A 7,921-nucleotide genomic window follows, 5' to 3' on the forward strand; every position below is an offset into this window, starting at 1 on the left:
CCTCCGTGGAGCCCAGCCAAGGGAAACGAAGCAAATCCGGTGATTAACCCCTGCGGAGACCGGCCTGGGCACAGCCAAGGGCTGGTTTCATCTGGCAAACGCTGGTCCCCTCCCTTATCCCTGGACACGAAACACCCACGTCACCCCCAAGTGGCTTTGGGTGGCTGGGGAGGGGGGGGGGTTGTCCCCCTGTCCCTCAGGCACTGCTGGAGGTGGGACATGTGTCCCCCAACCCACCTGTGGGGCTGGCATGTGGGGAGGCGCGAGTGAGGGTGGCAGGGGGACTGTGCTTTGTCACCCAGTGCGGGGGTGGCAGAGGGGCAGGACGGGGCAGCGTGTCCCCAGTGTGTCCCCATGGTGTCCCCAGTGTGACCCCAGTGTGTCCCCAGCGTGTCCCAATGGTGTCCCCATGGTGTCCCCAGTATGTCCCCATGGTGTCCCCAGCGTGTCCCAATGGTGTCCCCATGGTGTCCAAATGCCAAGCCCACGGCAGTGTCTGCCACCACGGCCCCAAGCCCCAGCGCTGGGTGCCAGCCGAGGCAGGTCTCTCAGGAAGGGTCCCTTGTCCCCCCACCCCGTATTTATGGCACTCCCAAAAATGCCACCCTTACCTCCCTCCGGCGGGGGGGTACAGCCCTTAAAAAGAAAAAAAGGTTAAAAAAACCAAGCAAAAGGTGGGGTTTCGGGGCACAGGGCGGCAGCGAGCGGCCGCTGCTGGGGACTACAGGCCCCAGGCTCGCGGGGGGAGCGGGCCTTAATTAGAGACGGTCCTTAATTGCCAAGCCAAGCGGGACGCTGCGCTGAGCCCCTCGGCCCCGCCCACGCCCGGCTCGGCCCCGCCCACGCCCGCCTCGGCCCCGCCCACTCCCGTTCAGGCCCCGCCCACTCCCGCCCAGACCCCACCCCTTGGCCGACAGCCGATATAATCACCCAATCAGCGCCGGGGAAGGGCTTCCGGCCCCGCCCTTTTCTCCGCCCCACGGGCTGATTGGCAGGCGGCGGGGCCGGCCCGCACATGGGCGCGGGGCCGGGGGAACCGCGGGTTCGAGTCTCGGCTCCGCCGCCCGCTCGCCCGCCCGCCATGGCCCGGCGGAGCGCCCTCTCCATCCGCATCGTGGAGGGCAAGAACCTGCCCGCCAAGGACATGTGAGTGCTCCCGGGGGGCCGGGAGGGGTCTGGGGGGGTTGCCCTGGGAGGGAGCCCCCTTGTCTCAGGAGTGCTGTGGGGTGTCCCCCACAACAGGTCCCTGTGCTTTGGGGACACCCCCCCCAGGGTGGCTTTGGGGGTGTTGCCCCTGCTTTGAGGGCTTGCCCGGGATGGCTTGGGCTGCCCTCCAGCAGTGTCTGTGCTCTGGGGGGGTCTCTCTAGTGTGGCTTTGGGATGTCCCCTTGCACTGGGGGGTCCCCATAGGATGGCTTTGGGATGTCACCCTGGCAGTGCCAGTGCTTTGAGGGTTCCCTCCAGGATGTGTTTGGAGTCCCCTTGCATTGGGAGTTTCTCCCGGGATGTCTTTGGGGTCCCCTTGCACTGGGGGTTCCCTCCAGGGTGGCTTTGGGATGTCCCTCCAGCAGCGCCTGTGCTTTGGGGTTTCCCACCAGGGTGGCTTTGGGACCCCCCCCACCCTTGCTTTTAGGGTTCCCACCAAGATGGCTTTGGGTGCCCCCAGCACTTCTCAGCGCTTTGGGGACTCCCTTGGGAGTGCTTTGGTGTCCCCCTGCCTGGGGATACCCCCTGGGGTGGCTTTGAGGTTGCTTCCCAGGAGCACCCAGTAGTGAGGGGTGACCTCAGCAGCGCTTTAGGGTACCCCAAGCAGTGGTCCCTCGTTGTGGGGCTCCTCCTGGGCCACCACGGGGCAGGACTGCCCCCTCCACACACGCACCCCCCACCTGCAGCTGGCCCTGGGGCTGGGAACTTTGCGGCAACCCCTGGAACAAGCAGCAGGACCCCAAAAAGAGCAGGGAGGAGCCGCGGTGCTCTGTCCCATCGCTGCTCTGGTCCCAGCCCTGGCTGTGGTCCAGGGGGCTCCTCTGGCAGCCCCGTGGCTCGGGCTTTCCCTCCTTGGCAGCCCCCCAAAAGGGCTGCCCACATATCCCGGTGTTATCCTCATGGTTCTGATCCTTCTGGGGTGGGACGTGGGGACAGTGTTGGGGTGTGGGGGGGGGGGAATGGCATCGGGGTGACCCCCCAGCCACCAAAGCAGCGGGAGGCTGTTGAGGAGAGCTCAGCAGCCGGGAAGGGTCAAGGCTGCCGGAACAGCAGCAAAAATCCCTGCAGCCGTCATGGAAAAAGAGGATAAACAAGGAAAGAAACATGACTTTTTTTTTTTTTTTTCTTTTTTTAAATCCCGTGTGCCGGGGCCTGATTTTTTAAATCCCTTGGCACACCTCCCCGCCGGCGGCGTGAACTGGGGCGGGCAGGCTCCCTTTTTCAGGAGGCGCTGGTTTTTAAGGGGTGTGATGTGTGATAACACCTTCAGCCCAGCTTCCCGGGCATTGGGAGAGCGGCCGCCCCGGCGGGGAGGGAGGGAAACCCGATTCACTCACTGCTCCTGACCTTGGCCGTGGCTGGACGCCGTCCCCCTCCCCTGCGGATGGGGGGCTTGCGAGATCCAGCTCCTCTCACAGCCTTTGGGATCACCGCTGGTTTTTTTCCCCAGGGGAAATCCCTCTGCGGGGTGACAGCGGCGTCCCCCGGGCATATTTGAACCCACGGGTGATGGGGCACCCCCAAACCCCTGTGGGAGGGAGCTGCAGGAGCAGGATTTGGCCGGCGTTGCTGTGGTCTGTGATACCCCCCTCCCCTGCCCAGTGCCACCCTGCTCCAAGGGGCTGTGTCACGTGCAGCCCCCTTCCTCTCCCCCTGTGATTTCCCTGGGGTTTAGCTGCTCTGCCTGTGGGTCTCCCACCTCCTCCCGGTGCAGAAAAGCCGCTTTTTGGTTTTGCCTCCCCAGCGAGCACCCGCCCGGCACGGGGCTTGGCACCCTATGGCCACGAAACCATGAAACTGCCCATAAAAAGGCAGGGAACCTGCTCCTGCTTCGTGTGTCCCCCCCACCTGGGGCCAGGGCAGGGGGGAAGAGGCGCAGCAGCTCTGGGTGGGCTCTGCCTCCATCCCCCCCTCGGAATATGGTGGGAGTGTGAGCCCCCTCCCAGCCGAGTGCTGCAAAATCCTCCTCTGCATCTTCATTGCAGGAAAGCAAGGAAAATGGTCTGCTTTATTATATATATTTAAAAAAAAAAATAATAATAATTTCTTGCCCCTCCCCTCCAAGGGCTGGCCAAAAGCGGGTGAATTTCTAATTGTAAAACTCAATGCCTCAGCTCCCCCCTCCCCCAGCACTGCCTGCCGGGGTGGATGGCTGTGGAGAGCACCCCTATTTATTCCTCCCCCCATCGCGATTTATCCCCTGCTATCAATCTTGAAAGCTTCGGTTCTCCGTTTCCTCTTTCTAAAGCCCAGCCTTCCCCTTTCCCAGCTCCTTCCCTCTCCTCCTGCGGCTGCCCGAGCTCTGCGTAGGCGTCAGCAGGATGCCCAGCGCCCGCAGAGAGCCTGGCAGCCCTATAAATCTCTTCCCCTGACACCTCCAGGCGCTGGTCCGTGTCCAGGGACGGCGATGCCGTGCAGACGGTGTCACCCCGTGGGGTGCCAGCTTCATTTATCCCCCCACTGATGCAGATCGCAGGTTCCCCAAGCAATTTGGGTGCAGCCCGTGGAGGATGGATTCTGGTCACCCTGTGTTTTAATCCCCGGAGGACACGATGCCCCAGTGCTACGAGGGCGGGTTGGTGGTACCCTGTGTCCCCGGGGACGCGGAGCAGCCCATGAGCTCGAACCGTCCCCACCTTGGGGACAAGGTTTTCCTGCTGCTGGCAGTCGAGGGGAGCTGCCATCCGAAGGCGTTGCTGGGCACGGCTGAGACGGGCAGATGTTGTGGTTTGCACAAGGCAGGAAATGTCAGTGACAGGCGCTGGCTAATGGCGCTTCGTCCACCACGCTCATTAAAACCCGCGCTCATTAAAAAGGGGGGCAGGAGACAGGCAGAAAGCTGCTCTTAGCAACCCGCCTGTGCTGCCAGCACCATGCTGGTCTGAAAGGATTGGGGTGCCCAGGGATGCCCAGCACAGTGCTGGGGGTGCACAGTGCAGAGAACCCCCCTGCAGCCGTGATTTGCAGGGCAGGGAGCCCCCCAAACCCTTTTAATCCCCCCAAACCCTTTTAATCCCCCCAAAACCTTGTAATCCCCCCCCTTCCCCCCAGCAGCTGGCTCTCAGCCTCCCTGCTTTTAGGATAGGGAAATCGCTCTGTGCTTGGAGGCCCCAAAACTCCCACCCATGTGTCCCCCCCCCCTTTCTCTGGGACCCCCACCGCTGGCTGACGAATGCCACCGGTGCCGGTGTTAATGAGTAACCGTGGCTGCGTGCGACACGGGAGCCACAACCCTTCCACCCTCTTGGCCACAACCCAGGTCCTGCTGGCTCCTCTGCCTCCAGCCGGAGCCCCCACCCCTCTCTGCGACTGAGTCACCTCATTTCTGATGGGCAATAAGCTGTAAAATGGTGATTATTTTTTTTTCTTTTCTTTTTTTTTTTTGCCCAGGGGCAATGACTCGGGTGGTCCCCAGAGAGGAAGCAGGGTCAGAGCATCGTGGTGGCTGCCAACAGCCCCATGGGCTCCGTGGCTCGTGCTGCCTGCCCTGTGCAACCTCTACATCACTGGGGGTGTCCCCAGGGATGTCCCCATCCCTACGGAGGTGTCGGGGCTGGGGGAGGTCGCTGTGGCCTGGCTCCCAGTGCACAGAATGGGGCTGTTTCGGGGAAAGGGTGGGTTTTGTTTGTTCTTCACCTTCCTATTTGGAAGAGGAAAGCCACGTTCAGCTGCCAGCGGGACACGGTGGCCGGACACAGTCAAGGATGTGTTTCCTCGGGCTGGGAGCAAAGCCAAGGTCGAAGCCACCCACTGAATCTTTTGGCTTCTGGGGTGTCCCTACAAGGAGGACCTGAGAGGTCCCCACGCTGTGGAGGGGTTTGCAAGGGCTGAAGGCTTTGGTCACCTGTGACCATGAGAGCCCCGTGGGGCTGGGGAAGGAGGCCAGAGCCATGGCTGGTGGCACTGACAGGGTTGTGCCATGTCCTTCTAGCACGGGGAGCAGCGACCCGTACTGCATCGTGAAGATCGATGATGAGGCCATCATCAGGTGAGTGGCTCCATGTCCCTCGTTGGTCCCTCAAACCTCCTGGCACACCTGGCTCCTGGAAGGTTCCTCCACCTACCCTGCTGCAGCACAATATTATCATTATTATTATTCCCTACTTTGGGCTGAGCTGCTCCTCCAGACACAGGCTGTGATGTCTGACAGCCCATGGCCACCCCCTACCCTGTAAGCTACCCTCCACGTCTTGCCAACCCAGAGCCACAAGATGGGACAGGGACCCTCAACTGAGGGTTCAGACCTGTGGGTGCTGCGCCCAGCCATGTGTCACCAAAAGCTGAGAAGTTCACAGTGGTGGGGAAGTGGTGAGAGTCCTGGTGAGGAAGTCCTGTCTCCTCCATCATCATCACCAATGCTCTCTGCCCCACAGGACTGCCACAGTGTGGAAGACTCTGTCCCCGTTTTGGGGGGAGGAATACGAGGTGCACCTTCATCCCACCTTTCACAGCATCTCCATCTACGTCATGGATGAGGATGCGCTCAGGTATGGGTGGGTTGGCTGTGGGGCCATGGGGGTTTGGCATGGGGACTCGGAGCTCGGTGGTTTTGGCTGCCTGCATGCTCAACCCCATTGTAGACACCAGAGAATCCACACCTGGCTTGGCCTTTGGGACACAAATGGGTGAAATTATTTCCTGAGGTTATTTTCCAGCTGGCAGCAAAGGGTGGTTAACATGCTCCATGGGGACAGACCCACTGTGGTGGCCCCAGCTCAGGACACCTGGGTGCCTTTTCCCCCCTGAAACATGCAGCGGGGTCTGTTCTGCCCAGGGCCTGGTGGGGTGGGCCCTGATCCCACTTCGTGTCCTGCTCCTGGCTTTTGTTTTCCAGCCGTGACGACGTTATCGGGAAGGTCTGCATCACCCGGGACATGCTGGTGGAGCACCCCAAGGGTAGGGGGGACCCTACCCATCTCCCACCCCTGTGACAATCCGGTCCTGAGGGTCTCTCCTCAGTGACCCCCCCATGAGGGTGTCCCCTTTTCCCCGCAGGCTACAGCGGCTGGATGAGCCTCAGCGAGGTGGACCCCGACGAGGAGGTGCAGGGGGAGATCCACCTGCGGGTGGAGGTCCAGGGGAGCCAGGGCAGCCGGCGGCTGCTGTGCTGCACCGTGCTGGAGGCCAGGTGAGGAGGGGACACGGGGGGGACAAGGGGCTCTGTGTGCGCAGCTGGGTGACTGCTCCGTGACTCAGTTTCCCCACTGAACCAGGGTCTTCTCAGTTCCCCTCCCTTGGGTGCAGAGCATCCTCCCCATCACTCAGCAGCTGATGGGGGTCCTGGGGCAGGGTTCACCTCATCTGCTGGTCTTTAGGGTGTGCATCTCAAGATCATGGACACCTGAGGAGGGGAGTGGGTGCTGTGGGTGCCCGTAGGTATTTTGGGAGAATCCTGGCAAATTCCCCCTCTTCTGAGCAGGGATTTGGCCAGGAAGGACCGGAATGGTGCCTCCGACCCCTTCGTCCGTTTGCGCTACAACGGGAAGATGCAGGAGAGCACCGTGAGTAGGACTTTGGTTTGTCGTGGTGCAGGTGAAATCATCCCAGTGGGAAGCCATCCCTGTCTCCTGACATCCCCAGCTCGCTGTCCCCAGGGTGGGGGTCAGACCCGTGTCCTTTGCAGGTGGTCAAGAAGTCCTGCTACCCCCGCTGGAACGAGACCTTTGAGTTTGAGCTGGCCGAGCCCGCCGGGGAGAAGCTGTGCGTGGAGGTGTGGGACTGGGACCTCGTGGGCAGGAATGACTTCCTGGGCAAGGTGAGCCCCCAAACCCTGTCACTGCTACCGGGGGTCCCTCCAGGCTGCCCGCCCGACCCCCTCCTGCCTTCTTCTCCCAGGTGGTGTTCAGTGTCCAGGGGCTGGAGGTGGCCGGGCAGGAGGAAGGCTGGTTCAGGCTGTGGCCAGACAAGTCCAAGCCGAGGGAGGATGAGTGAGTCTGGGCATGAGGGTGTTGGGATGGACATGGAGGTGTTGAGGTGGGCATTGGGTGGTCCTGGTGCCCACAGGGACATTGGGGAGGGGGTTACTCCTGGGAAGCATCATCCCTTTGGAGGGGAAGCTCCTGGAAATGCCCTTGTCTGAGAGGGGGAGAAGTGCAGGGCAGCCCCACCTGCCTGCCTGGGCTTTCCTGGGCTGTTGGGCCACCTCCTGCTTGGTGGAGTGCTCATCCATCCATCCATCCATCCATCCATCCATCCATCCCTCTATCCATCCACCCTGTGCTCCTGCAGGCACCAAGGCAGCCTGGGCTCGCTGCAGCTGCAGGTGAGGCTGCGGGACGAGACGGTGCTGCCCTCCCACTGCTACCAGCCTCTGGTCCAGCTCCTGTGCCAGGAGGTGAAGTCAGGGCGCCAGGTGAGGGGTCCATGCAAATCCCCACCAGGGCACCCACCTTCCTCCAGCTCTCTGCCCCATGGGGCATGTGTCCCCCTCAGGCTGTCATGTCATGGTGCCTCTCTCCACCAGGATGGCCAAGTGCACCTGGTCACCCTCCTGGATGAAACCACCACGGCCGAGTGCCGGCAGGAGGTCGCCATCAGCTTGGTCAAACTCTTCCTGGGCCAAGGGCTGGTCAAGGAGTTCCTGGACCTGCTCTTCGAGCTGGAGCTGGCCAAGCCCTGTAAGGCTGGAGCGGGGAGCGGAGCCGGAGGCTTCCAACCATCTCCTGGGGCTGCAAAACCTCCAGGATCTTCCGTGGTGATTTTTTTTAGGGGGGGG

The 7,921-nt window shown here is 61.9% G+C and overlaps 2 protein-coding genes across 2 annotated transcripts in view; both read left to right on the plus strand.

The window, feature by feature from the left end:
- The window catches only part of LOC106894396 (uroplakin-3b-like protein), a 4,781-nt gene extending 3,855 nt beyond the window's left edge, over positions 1–926 (plus strand). Inside the window, exon 6 of the mRNA XM_014953028.1 lies at positions 784–926. Within this exon, the coding sequence (XP_014808514.1) occupies positions 784–926 (143 nt within the window). The remainder of the gene's footprint in view (positions 1–783) is intronic.
- A 94-nt stretch (positions 927–1,020) lies between these two features.
- The window catches only part of LOC106894421 (ras GTPase-activating protein 4-like), a 9,651-nt gene continuing 2,750 nt past the window's right edge, over positions 1,021–7,921 (plus strand). The window contains exons 1-10 of the mRNA XM_014953060.1: positions 1,021–1,146; positions 5,138–5,194; positions 5,580–5,693; positions 6,041–6,102; positions 6,202–6,334; positions 6,626–6,707; positions 6,830–6,961; positions 7,042–7,133; positions 7,435–7,558; positions 7,670–7,823. Coding sequence (XP_014808546.1) covers positions 1,082–1,146; positions 5,138–5,194; positions 5,580–5,693; positions 6,041–6,102; positions 6,202–6,334; positions 6,626–6,707; positions 6,830–6,961; positions 7,042–7,133; positions 7,435–7,558; positions 7,670–7,823 — 1,015 coding nt within the window. The 5' untranslated portion in view covers positions 1,021–1,081. The remainder of the gene's footprint in view (positions 1,147–5,137; positions 5,195–5,579; positions 5,694–6,040; positions 6,103–6,201; positions 6,335–6,625; positions 6,708–6,829; positions 6,962–7,041; positions 7,134–7,434; positions 7,559–7,669; positions 7,824–7,921) is intronic.

This window comes from Calidris pugnax, unplaced genomic scaffold (genome assembly GCF_001431845.1).
Source record: "Calidris pugnax isolate Ruff unplaced genomic scaffold, ASM143184v1 scaffold133, whole genome shotgun sequence".
NCBI lineage: Eukaryota > Metazoa > Chordata > Aves > Charadriiformes > Scolopacidae > Calidris > Calidris pugnax.